This window comes from Phaethon aethereus (assembly GCF_964289735.1).
Source record: "Phaethon aethereus genome assembly, chromosome: 25".
NCBI classification, from domain to species: domain Eukaryota; kingdom Metazoa; phylum Chordata; class Aves; order Phaethontiformes; family Phaethontidae; genus Phaethon; species Phaethon aethereus.
This window is the reverse complement of record NC_138601.1, coordinates 6,589,417-6,603,381: the sequence shown is the minus strand read 5'-3', so window position 1 is coordinate 6,603,381 and position 13,965 is coordinate 6,589,417. Positions and strand designations below refer to the sequence as shown.

General features: G+C 64.4%; 2 protein-coding genes across 2 annotated transcripts; one reads left to right on the top strand and one right to left on the bottom strand.

Annotated features, from left to right (window-relative positions):
- Positions 1-104: 104 nt before the first annotated feature.
- HAP1 (huntingtin associated protein 1) lies at positions 105-6,865 on the top strand (the record flags this gene model as incomplete). Its single annotated transcript, XM_082010616.1, is given in 16 exon segments — positions 105-248; positions 2,142-2,218; positions 2,361-2,477; positions 2,591-2,691; positions 2,961-3,069; positions 3,188-3,266; positions 3,399-3,529; positions 3,611-3,685; positions 3,784-3,921; positions 4,011-4,075; positions 4,168-4,335; positions 4,553-4,863; positions 4,960-5,178; positions 5,612-5,714; positions 6,465-6,726; positions 6,728-6,865. Coding segments are annotated over 16 exon segments (2,190 nt in total). The 5' UTR covers positions 105-151.
- Positions 6,866-7,739: 874 nt separating this feature from the next.
- LOC309413444 (gastrin/cholecystokinin-like peptide) lies at positions 7,740-8,214 on the bottom strand (the record flags this gene model as incomplete). The annotated part of the gene is made up of 2 exons (XM_082010566.1): positions 7,973-8,214; positions 7,740-7,861 (listed from the first exon to the last, which is right to left on the bottom strand). The coding sequence occupies exons 1-2, from the start codon at positions 8,169-8,171 to the stop codon at positions 7,740-7,742; spliced, it is 321 nt and encodes a 106-aa protein (XP_081866692.1). The 5' UTR covers positions 8,172-8,214.
- Positions 8,215-13,965: the final 5,751 nt, after the last annotated feature.

The following is a 13,965-nucleotide window of genomic DNA, read 5'->3' as shown; positions in this document are numbered from 1 at the left end:
CCCCGCCGCCCCCGCCCCGCTCCCGCCCGGCGCCGCCCCCGGCCCCGGCCCCGGCGGGACGCGCCCGGGCAGGTGCGCGCGGACGGGGCGACCCTATAAATAGGGGCGGGAGCGGCGGCTGGGCTGGGCGCGGTGGGCTCGGCTCGCCGCGATGGAGATCTGGAGCAGCCCCGCCGCCTACGACGAGCTGAACGGGAGCGCGGAGCGGGGCGGCGGCGCCGACCCCATCGCCCGGGAGCTGGAGGAAGGTGAGGGCGGCCCGGCCCGGTTCTGCCCCGGGGAGAGCGGCTGCGGCGGGGGCCGGGGGGAGCGGGGCTGGGGCCGGGGGCTCTCCCGCGGGCCGCTGCCGTCGCCCCTCCCGCCCACGCTGCGGGGCGGGCGGCCCCGGGCCCCGCTCGTCGCGCTCCATCCCCGGGGTGCTGCCGCCTGGTCCCCTGGGGACCTCCGGGTCACCCTGTCCCTGCTCCCGTGCTGGCGGGGAGCGGGCGGAGGGATGGGGCGAGGGGCACCCGCCAGGTCTGTGTGTGCCCACGGGGACGGGGGTCTGGCCGCCCGTGGGGCGCAGGTCCCCGCATCGCACCGGCTCAGGCCCGCGGAGGGGGCGAGTGTTTACGTGTTTGCCAGCACTGCAGCCCCCAGTGTCTGCCAGGACCTGCCACCCGCTCAACCCCTAACGATGCTCATGCTCTAATTACTTCCAATTAACGGCTCAGTGGCCTGATGAAGTGCAGTTGGGGACCCCTGCAGGGAGCAGGCCCTGTTGGGGCGTGGGGAGGGGGGTGGGGCTGGGGTTGGCCCCTCTCCCCGTGGATGGGCTCGCTGGGGTGTGGGGCCAGCACCCGGGGCAGTGGGGACCAGACGGGATGGGGGCGGCGGGTGGGGGCATTGCCATGACAACGTGCACACCATTACACAAGCCCAGCTGGGGTGGCCTAATGGGATTTGTGTGGCTGAGCCTCTCCCGTTAACCCACTTTGTCTGCCCGGCTGGGGAGTGTGGCCGGGGATGCAGGTCAAGGCCCCAAGCGCAGCCAGTGCTGCTCTGCCGGGGGAAACTGAGGCACGTGCCCTTGGGGCGGTTGGACATCAGAAGGGAGCAGCCGTGTGGTGCTGGCAGGGCCCGGGGTGCAGGCAGGGCCTGGGGCTTCGTGCTCGCTGCCGGCTCCCTCCCACCGCGCGGCTCCAGCGTTGCCATCTGGGTGCGTTCCCGGCGCTGTCTGGCAGCTTCTGCAGGCGCAGTTGGCAGGATTGGTGCCGGGGGGACAGACGTCCTCGTCCTCATGCCACCTCTCTCTGCCAGAGACCCAGATAGCAGCAGGGGAGGGGGCCGGGCTTTAGCTGGGGCCCAGCCTGATGCAGTAGCGCTGGGCAATATTGGTGTGGCAGGCAGCTGCCTGTTACTGAGGCAACCTGCCTGCAGCTGCCTTTGCCCCTGTTGCTCAGAGCGTGGATCGCTGCGATGCTGCAGCTGGAGGGGCATCGGGGTGGGTGCGGGGTGCAGCATCCCGAGAGGATGCGCTCGGCTCTGCTTCAGCTGGCATCTCCAGGGAGAAACTAGGGCAGGGTTGGCTTCTCGGGGGGAGATCTGGGGGAGGGGGCTGGGGACAGATTGGAGGGGACGCTGCCGGCGAGCCTGGCTCTGCACGGTGCCACCCACCGCTATTTATACTGGAGCTCCAGCCTGCTTTTTGCCAGAGATGTCACCTCCAATCCCGTCTCTGCTGCCTGCCTTTCCCCATCCCTCCTTCCCATCTGTGTGTCCTGCCACGGGGCTGGCACCCCATCTGAGCTGGGCTGGTGGGTGTGGTGAGGGGGGCTTGGTGTCTTTCCTGCTGCTCCAAGACCCAGGTGGGGTGAGGTGGGAGCACCCTGTTTCCCGTGGTGCTGGCACGGCCGTGAGCATCCCCGCCTGCCTCTGCCCTGCTCCACGGCTGGTGCTGCCAAGCAGATGAAAGGTCCTTTTTGGTGACCAGCGTGGAGCAGCTCTGTGCCACCGGCAGCAGCCACCTCCCATTCCCTCCACCGTGCAACCCGGGGGGCAGCGAGTGCCATGGGGCAGGAGGCGGCAGGGGGGCCGGTGCTGAGCCCCCCGGGTGGGCGTTCCCACAGTGTAGGGATTCACCCTTTGCCCTCCTCCCCCAGTCCTGTGCGCTGAGCGCGTGGTCAGGATCACGAAGACCTACCATGACATCGATGCCGTCACCAACCTGCTGGATGAGGTACGCCAGTGCCCGCCCCACGCACAGGCTTGGGCTGGTGCGAGGGCTGGGGACCGGTGGGACCCCAGGGGTGGGCGAGGGCCGGGGAAGAAGGGGCAGAGCAGGGGACGGGCCCCAGCTCACGTGGGCCCACCCCTCGCAGAAGGAGCGGGACCTGGAGCTGGCGGCACGCATCGGGCAGTCTCTGCTGAAGCAGAACCGGAGCCTGACCGAGCGCAACGAGCTCCTGGAGGAGCAGCTGGAGTTGGCCAGAGAGGAGGTAATGGCTGCTGGGTGCAGGGTCCTGGCCTCGGCCCCCTGCGTGCCCGGCGCGGGGGCTGTGGGGCGGCCGTGGTCCCCTCGGCTGTGCCCTGATGCCCCTTCCCCTCCCAGATTGCGCAGCTGCGCCACGAGGTCTCCATGCGGGATGACCTGCTCCACTTCTACACCACCACGACGGAGGAGAGCGAGCCCACCTCCGCCACCTCCACGCCGTGAGTAGGGGTCCCTGTCCCACCCCTCACCCAGGGCAAGCTGCTCCTGGGGGGCTGGGCAGCGGCACTGGGCAGGAGCTGTCACCTTCCCGGGGGCAGCACTGGGGCTGGTGCTCCCTTCTCTCCCATGGCGTCCGTGGGTCCCGCCCCACAGAGCTGGGTCACTGCAGATGCCTGCCTGGGAGCTGGGCGGAGTGGGCAGGGGGCTGTGCGGGCAGCCCCATCCTGCCTGCACTGCAGGTGCTCAGCACCCCCCCTGCCGTCCCCAGACTGCGCCGGCACGAGTCCTCGCTGTCCCTGCAGCAGTACTTCCAGTACGACACCTTGCAGCAGAAACTCAAGTGCCTGGAGGAGGAGAACCAGAAGCTTCGCATGGAGGTGAGCAGGGCCGGCTGGCGGGATGCCCCTCTCTGTGCCCGCCTCTGCCCCGCTCGGGCCCCTGGGGAGGCTGGAGGTCCTGCCCGTCACACTCGGCCCCTCCGACCCTCTTCCCCAGGCCACCAACATCGCAACCGAGACCTGTCAGTACGAGGACAAGGAGCAGCGGCTGATGATCGACTGCGTGGAGCAGTTCTGTACGTGAGGCTGGGATCGTGGGGGGCAGCTCCCCTCTGGGCTTGGGCTGGGGGTCTGCAGGCGCTGCGCAGCATCACTGCATGGGCTGGGGGGCCGTGCCCTGGCGGTGACGGACCCCCGGCCCTCCCCAGCTGAAGCAAGCCGGCAGGTCGGTTACCTGTCCGAGGAGCTGGCCCGCAAGGCGGAGGACACGGCGCGGCAGCAGGAGGAGATCAGCCAGCTCCTGGCGCAGGTCGTGGACCTGCAGCAGAAGTGCCGCACGGTGAGCGTCCCCTGCCCGTGCCGGGGGGGTGCCGGGGGGGCGCGGGGCGAAGCTCCCTGACCTGCCTGCTCCCGCCCGCAGTACGGCTCGGAGGTGGAGGAGCTCCAGCAGCACCTGGCTGCGGCAAAGGAGGTGCAGCAGCAGCTCCGGACGGAGGTGAGCCCGGAGCGGGCCCGGCTGTGGGTGCCCCGGCCCGTGGGGGGTCCTGTCCCGCTGCCGCGGGGGCCGTGCCTGAGCTGCGCCCATGCCCGCAGCTGCGGGACCTGCAGGAGAAGTACGCCGAGTGCGGCGGGATGCTGCAGGAGGCCCGGGAGGAGGTCAAGAGCCTGCGCAGCCGCAGCCTGCCCAACAGCACCGTCAGCCGCTACGGCGCGCCCAGCCTCCTGCCCGTGGTGAGCGGGGGGCACGGGCAGGGCTGGGTGGCGGGAGGGGCGGGGGGTCTGCTTCCCCTCTGCTGACACCGGGACCCACGTGTCTCCAGGACTCGCTGGCAGCTGAGATCAAGGGAACGATGAGGAAGGGGACGGAGAGCTCCTCGGACTACAAGTGAGTGCTGGCACTGGTGGCTCGTGCCAGGCCGGGGGGGCATCCCTGGGGGCTGGCTCGAGGGTCCATCCCTGCCTGCTTCCTGCCTGCAGGAGCTACCTGCGCGTCTTTGAGACAGTGAAAGCAGTGAACCAGGCGGCCAAAGCCAAGTCTTGCTCTGAGTCTCCCCACAACGTGCCGGGCTCCAAGCAGTTGTCAGCCGCCCCCTCCGGGGGGGCCAGCACCCCCCACACCATGTGCTCCGGCTCCGGGGGCGCCCAGTGAGTGCTGCAGAGCGGGCTCGGGCCGGGTGGGACAGAGCCGCTGCCCCTGCGGAGGAGCTGGGTGGTTGGCGAGACGCCGGTCGGGTCGCAGCGTTAATCAGTGCCGCAAGCCTGGGGCGGGGGGGGCAGGCGTGGCTGGGGTCCGGCACAGCGCCGGGGGGGATGCGGTGTGGGAAAAGGGCCCCGGGCACCCTAACGCTGCACCCGCCCGCAGGGGCGAGGGGGCTGGAGAACAGCCCCGGGCGGCCCCGGGCCGGCAGGACCTGGAGGCCGCGGTGCGGCGGCTGTCGGCGCAGCAGCAGAGCCGTGCCTCGGAGGAGCGCTCCTTCGAGGAGGAGCGGGAGCACGAGCTGTGGCAGCGGAGGGACGGGGAGAGCTCCAGCGGCTTCCTCACCCCCAACGAGAGCATCGTCTCCACTGGGACCAACTACTCGGGGGGCTCGGAGCTCACGGCAGGCTCCGGCTTCTCCCTCGGCTCCCTCGCCTACCTGCCTGACAAGCTGCAGATCGTGAAGCCCCTGGAAGGTGAGGGGGGGAGGGGGCTTCCCTGCCTGCGGAGCCGGAGGTGCCGGCAGGGTCCCACGATGCCGGCTGAGCCTTCCTGGCTGTGTCTCCCCCCAGGCTCTGTGACACTGCACCACTGGCAGCAGCTGGCGCGGCCCAACCTGGGGGGGATCCTGGTGCCCCGTCCTGGGGTGCTCACCAAAGACTTCAGGCAGCTGGACACCGACCTGGAGGAGGTTTACAGCCTCAACGACCTGGAGGAGGACGATGTGGACGCCAGCTCCTTCCAGCTGCTCCCTACCTCAACACCCGCCAAAGCCAAGGAGCACCCTGGGGGTGAGCGCGGGGCAGGGGGGCGAAGAGGACGCGGCCCCCGAGAGGTCCCTGCCCTCCTGCCCGGGCTGCCCCTCGCACCCCCCCGCGCCCTCCCCTCGTGCAGCAGCCTGGCCCTGTCTCCCGTCCGTCCCCGTGGGGATGCTCCGTCGGCGGCTGCACCAGGGCTGCCCTGCAGCCGCCCTGCCCGCGTGAGCCCCGGCCGCCGCGCGGCTGCGTGCCCCGGGCAGCCCGGGCGCGGGGCAGGGTCGGGGCTGGGAGAAACGTCGGCTCCGCTTCCCGCTTGTGCTCGCAGCCCCCTCCTCTGCGCAAGCGCCGTCCCCAAATGCTGCTGGAGCTGTGCCCCCCGCACGCAGCTTTCTGCTGGCCCTGCTCCCTGCCCCGGCTTGCGGCGTGCCCCCCTCCCCCTTAACCCCGTGTCTCCTGTCCCTTCCAGTGTTCCTCTCTGTTAACAACCTCCCCCAGACCCCGTCTACCTTCACCATCACCACCTGCCACATCCTCCACCCCACCACTGAGCTCACCAGGGTGCCACCCAGGTAAGGTGCGTGGCCCCCCGCTGCCTGCACTGCCTGCACCCCCCCGCCCCCCACCCCTCTCCTGCTCAGCCCAGGCCTGGCTCCATGCAGCTCCAGGAAGCAGTGGGTTGGGGGGCACCCGTGGCCCCCGATGCTCTGAGAGATGCCCAGTGCCTCGAGGGTCTCTGACTCCGGCTGCTTGTGGCATGCGCACACCTGGGGGGGGCTGGAACCAGCCCCCCGGCCTCTGCGCGGCAGCACCCTGACGGGAAGAGCAGCCTTGCTGGGGGGGGGAAGGCTGGGCTCGCCCTGGGGCCAGCGCGGCGTTTGCTCCCGCGGCCAGTCGCCTTCCCTGGGAACGGCCGCGGCTTTCGCCTCCCCACACTTGTGCATCAACCCCGAGGAGCCGGGCGCTGGGCTGCCCCTTAATTAACGAGCACGGGTGCCTAGCCCTAATGAGCCCTGCCAAGGCTTCTTGGGGGTTGGTGTGAGCTGGAGTTCGCTTTGCACCGTGAGACAAAACCCTGCATGTTTGGAAAACGCCCATGGGGCAGCAACCGTGTCCCATCCCCTCGGCACTGCCCGGGAGCTGGGGGCCCTGGGGCCATGCTGCAATCATGGGGATCCCCCACAGCTGGAGGCTCATTAGGTGAATGAGCATGGAGAGAAGGGGACCCTGCTCTGCCTGAGCCCCCCCGGCCCCTGCAGCAAGCATCCCCCAGGCCACGGCCCCCCCGCTGACTCCTGCCTCTGCTCTCTCTTCCTCTCCAGTCCGTATGACGCCGTCGTGCCTTCTTGTGGGCCCTTTGAGGGGCTGAGCCTCAGCAGCCCCTCGCCACAACCGCCTTCCCTCATGCTGGCGCCTGGCCCCGGACCCCCGAGCACCCCCCTGGGACTCGTCAGGCTCTTGCTGGTGCGAGGCATCTCCAGCTCTGTGCCAGGGACTGGGTTGTGGTGGGGCCCCCCGCTCCCCTCCCAGGACCCCCAGCGCACTGACCCCCGGCCCTTGCCTGCGGGTGGGGGGCAGGACAGACCCCCCACCCAGGAGCAGCATCTTCAGCTTGAACCTGGTGGAAAAGCTGCGGCAGCTGGGGCTGGACGAGGTGGTGGCCAGAGGGGAGATGTCCTACGCCCGGGGAGAGCGCAGGGGAGCCCGGGGCGCGCTGACGTGATGGCGCTGCGGAGCCTGCGAGCTCGGGATGAGACGGGACCTCTTCATCGCCAGTCCACGGGGAAATGGAGCCGGCACAGGCTTCAGCCTCCGCTCCTGGTGATGCCCTGGCACCAGCTCGGGGGGCTTTGCCCCGGCTGCCGGGACCCAACCCCGCCGCGCGGCGTGGCCCCAGCGCGATGCTCCCCGCGCCCCGGGTTACGCTGCGGCGGGGGCCCAGGGGTGATGCTCGGGGCTCTTTGGGGGACCAGCTCCGGGCCGGGGGTGTGAGCTGACCCTGACTCCGCTGTGGGGGTACGGCGCTTTGTGGGAGCCCCTCGCTGGCAATAAAGACTGTTCCTGCTTCTGCTGAGCCTGTCCAAGGGGCGAGGGGCGGCTCGGCCCCTTGGGGCTGGCGAGGCTGCCGCAGTGAAGGGCGATGCTCAGTCTGGGGGCTCGGGTGGTCCTGGGGGGACCCACATGTGCTGGGGTGAGACATCCCCCCGCGGGCTGGGCCCTGGCTGGCACCTGGGCTGACTTTTGAAGGGAAGGGTGCTTCAGGCTCTCATGCCCACCAAAGCGAAGCAGCAGCAGCACGGCGGGCTCGGGGGACGCCTGCGGCGGGTGTTTCTCGGGGTGTTGCTGTTGCTCCCACTGGCTGCGTCCCTCGCCCCAGGCCGGGCCCTGTTCCCCGTCAAATAAACGTGAAGTCACGAAGCAGCTCGTGTCTCTGCCCTGCGCGTCCTGGCAGGGCTGGGGGCCAATCCCACCCGCCTGCCCCCCCAGCTCTTCCCAGCAAGGAGTTGAGCAGCAGCGGCCATAGTGCCAAAGCTTTATTGCAGGCAGAGACATGCACCGAGCATGCTGGTGCTCTGCACGTGGGGCCAGCGCAGCGGCTACGCGGCATCGCCCGAGTCCTCAGCGCTGCGGCGGCCGAAGTCCATCCAGTCGGGGTAGTAGTGGTCGTGCAGAGCCTCCATCTCGTGCCCGCGCAGGTAGCTCTTGCGGTCACTCAGCTCTGCCGGGGCAAGGGCAGCCGGTTAGAGCTGCCCCGGGCTGGGGGCTGGGGGGGGCTGGGCAGTGCCTTTCGGGGTCCCCCGAGGGCCGCCCACCCTGTGCCTCCTGGTACCTGTGAAGATGTGGGGCAGGAACCGGGAGATGAGGTGCTTCTGCTCCTGGGACAGGGACTCAGGCCAGTCCCGCCGCACCAGGCTGGCGGGGAGCCGGTGGGGGTCCCCCGCAGTGCCCGGCGCCTCCGCCGCGGGCCGGCACAGGCAGGCGGTCGCCACGATGGCGAGGATGAGGCTGACGCACACCTTCGCCTTCATGGCTGCAGAGAGACCGAGTGGGGAAGGGGACCGGAGGGGCTGCAGCCCCCGAACTGGGGGCACGTGCTCAGCCTGCGGCGAGGGGTGACCCACGCGGGGAGCGGGGTGCTCTCCCCCACGGCACGCCGGGTCCCACGGCCCCTCTGTCCCTCCAAGCGGGTCCCCGAAGCCCCTCCACCCCCGGCTCCCGGCTGCTCCCCGCGTTCCCTGGAGTCGGAGAACCACGTCGGAAGGGAGCCGCAAGGATCGTCACGTCCAGCTCCCTGCTCCTTGCCGGGCTACCGAAAATTAAACCGTATGACGGTCGCCCAGACGCTCCCTGACCTCTGCCAGGCGCGGAGTGGGGTGCGTGTCCCCAGGGCACGCCGGGCCCCAAGTCCCCCCTGTCCCTCCCAGCACATCCCCAAGTCCCTTCCGACCCTCCCGCTTGGCCCCCAGGCTCTCGCCATCCCTCTCTCCCAGCGGGTGCCCGAGTCCCCTCCGGTCCCCGCCGGGACTCACCCGCTGGCTCCGGGGCTCGGTGGGTGGCTGGGTCCAGGGCAGCCGCGCTCGGCCCCGCTTTTAAAGGCGCTGGCGCGGCTGCCCCACCCCGGGGCGGCTCCGCACCCACCCGCAGAGCCCCGCGGCAGCCCCGCGGGCACGCGTGTGCGCACCGGTACACCCGCGGGCACACAGACACGCACGGGGGCTGTAGGGGTGCGTGTCTGTGTGTGTACATATGTGTACACACACACACATATATGGCTGGAGCATACACGAGGCAATTGGCCGTGGCTATATGTACGCATAGGTAAATGCATAACCCTCATCTATCCATAGCTACCTACCTACATTTGTGTATTTTATATACACACACACACAGATCAATGTATACATACATACAGATATGTATGTGTATACATACATATAAACATATCTGGGTATAGATGTAGATATAAACATGTATGTGTCTGTATACATACATAGATGTATAGAGCACATACAACAATATTTGAAAACATACATGCATAGATTGATAGACATATATCCATATATACCCATACACAGACGCATGCATATACATACAGACAGATATAGGTACACGTGTACATCTATAGGTATGTTCATAAGTAGCTACATGTGGCCATCCATAAATACAAAGCTAGGTAGAGCTACCTTCAGGGTACTCGGCCTCGGCTGCATGTATGTATACAGAAAAGGAGAGCTGTTTATCTAGCTGAACGTACACGCATGCATGCACATACAGGTGTATGTATACAAATATACATAGATATACTTACATATAGAGCCCTGTATATACCTTCATATATATATATACACACACATACATGCAGCTATTTATGCATGTAGATACATATAGACATGTGTGTATAACTAACTAGCTAAAAGATACAGCTGTAGGTGCAGCTGTATATATAGGTGCATACGTGAGTGTAGATCTAGCCAGAGCGAGAGAGCTGGAGCTGGGGGGGTGGCAACTGGCCCCCTGCGGTCGGTTTGTCTCTCTGTCGTATAGGCGTTCATGCATGGGTAGATGCCCACACATATCTATAGGTGCACTTAGAGAGCGAGAGCACATCAGCTGTATGGGTGTAGGTTGGTTGGTTTGCAACGAGACTGTATGGAGCAACTGGCCGCAGCACTATGTATGCTTATATACCGATGTGTGTGCGTGTATAATTTATATCTGTCTAAATACATAACTGAATGCATACACAGCTTATTCATACACAACGGATGCACAGCTACATCTAGCTATAAATGGAGGGAGGTATACCTAGAGATAAAAAGATATAGCTACAGATATAGTTATAAATATACATGTGTGCACGCACACACACTTAAACATATATACGTGTGTGTGTGTGAAAGTGTGTATCTATATACACACTTTTGAATCGAGTGCTCCCTCAGTAAGTTTGCAGATGACACCAAGCTGAGTGGGAGTGTTGATCTGCTGGAGGGTCGGAGGGCTCTGCAGAGGGATCTGGACAGGCTGGATCAATGGGCAGAGGCCAACTGTATGAGGTTTAATAAGGCCAAGTGCAGGGTCCTGCACTTTGGCCACAACAACCCCATGCAACGCTACAGGCTTGGGGAGGAGTGGCTGGAGAGCTGCCCGGCGGAAAGGGACCTGGGGGTGCTGGTTGACAGCCATGAACATGAGCCGGCAGTGTGCCCAGGTGGCCAAGAAGGCCAACAGCGTCCTGGCCTGTATCAGGAATAGTGTGGCCAGCAGGAGCAGGGCAGGGATCGTGCCCCTGTACTCGGCACTGGTGAGGCCGCAGCTTGAATCCTGTGTTCAGTTTTGGGCCCCTCACTACAAGAAGGATGTTGAGGTGCTGGAGCGTGTCCAGAGAAGGGCAACGAAGCTGGTGAGGGATCTGGAGCACATGTCTTATGAGGAGCGGCTGAGGGAACTGGGGGTGTTTAGTCTGGAGAAGAGGAGGCTGAGGGGAGCCCTCATCGCTCTCTACAACTGCCTGAAAGGGGGTTGTGGTGACAAGGGTGTTGGTCTCTTCTCCCAAGTAACTAGTGATAGGACAAGAGGAAATGGCCTCAAGTTGCGCCAGGGGAGGTTTAGATTGGATATTAGGAAAAATTTCTTCACTGAGAGGGCGGTCAGGCATTGGAACAGGCTGCCCAGGGAGGTGGTGGAGTCGCCATCCCTGGAAGTGTTCAAAAAACGTGTGGATGTGGCACTTCAGGACATGGTTTAGGGGACATGGTGGTTCTGGATTAATGGTTGGACTTGATGATCTTAAAGGTCCTTTCCAACCTAGTGATTCTGTGATTCTGTGATATATGGGTGGAGCATATATGGGGCAATTTGCCATGGTTACATGCATGCGTATATAAATTTATGTCTATGTATACACACACGCACACACAGAGATAAATCCATGTATCGCTAGGTAAATCTATAGCTACATAATGACCTACATATATACTTGCATGCTCGTGCTCTCTCTCTGAACACACAAATGCACATAATATGTTATATAGACTAGATTTAGCGGGGGGGGAGGGGAGAGAGAACGCACACGCATGCACACGTGTGCACAACAGGCTCGCATGTAAGTTCATATGGATGGTGACTCTATGGGGCACACAGCTATGTTTATATGGGACAATTTGCCTCTGTGTGTGTGTGTGTGTGTGTATACACACATATATGTGTGGCTCTGTGTATATATTTGTGTGTGTGGAGACTATATGGGGCAAGTGGCAGAAACAGACCAAAGACTGCGTGGCGTCGGGCTGCAGGCATGTACACACATGTATATATGTGTGTCACTGTGCATGTATATGTGTACCTATCGATGTACATATGTATGTGTGTGTATTTATGTATATATGTGTATACACAGACACATACAGACATACCACTGGGGCCAGTTGCCCCATATAGTTTCCATCCACATAAACATATGTGCATGCACATGTGTGGCTGTATCTAAATGTATCTATACATATCCATATGCATATATGTACATATTGAGCTAGATACATAAGCTATACTATAGCTAGTATATATATATATGGATATATATGTGTGTGTCTACATATATACCTGTGTGTGTATACACACATAGCTATCTATCTACATACCTACGTCCGTGTGTGTACATATGTATACGTACATGTAGCTATAAAGGGGGGCGTGTGCGTGTGTGTGATACTGACTGACAACATATGGGGCCGTTGTCCCCATCGGGGGGTGTGTGCGTGTGCGCCGTCGCCGTCACTGTGCCGTGCGCCGGCTGCGGTGAGCCCTGTGTGCGGGGGCTGGGGGTGCGCTGGCCGGGGAGCCCCGGCTGCGTGTGGCCACGCCGTGCCCAGCCCCGCGGTGTGGCTCCGGCTGCCGCTGCCACGCTCGCCCGGCCGTAGGCTGGCACCAGCTGAGACATCTTTGCCCCCAGTTACAAACACGCTGGCGCCGGGGGCTCCCCGCCAGCGTCTGGGGGACCCCGGGGAGCTGCGTCGCCGTCTGCTTGGGCGCGGTGGAGCACGCAGCCAGGACGGGCATGGCGCTGGGAGCTGTGCCCTTTGCCGGGACACACCCCCCGGAGCAGCCCGTTTCGGCAGCTCTGCGTCAATCCCCCCACCCCAAAAAGCTTTGGGGTGTCATGGAGGGGGTGGGCACTGCTCGCTGCCTCTGTGCGCGGTGACGGACCCCGGCGCTCTGCTGGGGGCACGCGATGCCCACCCCAAGGCTCAGTGACGCCCCGGCTGCCGCGCACCGCCTGCCCCAGCACCCCCCGGTAAATCCCTGCCTTTTCTTTCAACGTCGATAGTTCCTCTGGCCCCTGTTTACCTTCACCTCGTCGTATTTGTAGAGAACATTTGTTTCACGCCTTCAATAAAACACGCCTGAGTGATGGGGCAGGGGCCGGGTGCTGTCAGCCCGCGCGCCCGGCGCTTGCTGCCTTTGGGAAGAACGGCGTCGGCGCTCCGTCGGAACAAATGGGCTTTGAATGGGCAGGAAGGCAGCAGTGCCCTGGCACCGCCCGTGCGCCGCAGCCATCGATTGCTCGCTCTGCGGAGCGCTTTTTGCGAGGAACAAACAAATTGTTTTGCAATTTCTGCCTCTTAATGGCTCAATCTGGGCCAAATGAGCCGTCAGGGTGACGGAGACATGGCGGCCGCTTCCTCCAGCGCGATGGGCTCGGCCGTCCCTTGACGCAGGTTTGCAGCCGGACCTGCGAGCGCTCGGGCTGCTCCCTCCTCCCAGCCCCGGCCGCACCTCAGCAGGACGGGCCTAGCAAAGCCAGTGCTTATGATGGCGTGCTTATGGCGTCCCTCGCCTCATGCCAGCCAGGCCCGGCTCTCCTGGATCGCTGGGCCGACGCGGTGCCTCCCTCTTGCGTCTGAACGGCTGCGAGCAGCCAGGCACACCCCAGCGGGGAGAAAGGCCTCGGTGCAGGCAGGGGAAGCTGAATTTTGGGAGCAGCAGCAGACCGGAGATCGTGCCGCGTCAGGCTGCAGGCACGTACACGCATCCCAGAGTGAGTGCCGGCCTCGAGGCTGCCCGCACCCGCTCTCCACGGCGCAGGCAGGGCTTGAGGTCACCTGCCTTCTCTCTGCATAATTGCGGCAGTTTGGTTTCCAAGAGCAAAGTCTCCCAGGGAAGGAAGTGAACGGCAGCGAAGTGATCGGAGCGCTCCGCCGCAGCGCACGGAGGAGGGGTGGGAAGTCAGGGTGGTCGCAGGCAGCGAGCGAACGAGCAACACTGTTCTTAGAAAGCTGCCAGCAGTGCAAGTGGCCGCCCAGGCAGCCCCCGCCACCGCGCAGGCTGCACGCGAGCCTCACCCAACGGCCGCGGCACCAGGCAGGCTCACGTCTGCAGCCGCAGCATCGCCTGCCGTGGGACGAACAGGGCTGGGGCGCCGAGGGGTGCTCGCGACTTCCCGCGCCCTTTCTTACAGATTTTAGTACGTTTGGTCTTGCTCTTCTGCAGAAGGCAGCGCCAGCGCCCACAACCACAGCTGCGCTGAAAGGGCACGTTCTTCCTGAGGCGACTTCTTCCTTGCTTCCTGGGGTGCTCCTAAGCTCGGCGGGGAAACAGGCCCCTCCCCCGGTCAAGCCTGGGCCCGGTGGCAGAGGTGGCCCCTCTCCGCCGCCCTGGTTTCTCTCCGGCAGCAGGTGCCGACCGCCCCGGCCGGGCTTACAGGAACACAGCGAGCACAAGACCTGGCATGAGGGTTAACGAACTGTGGCCCAGGAAGGGAATGACTCCCCCACCCGCGTGCAGGCCGTTTTACTCCAACACTGCTCCGTCTTCCCGGGTCAC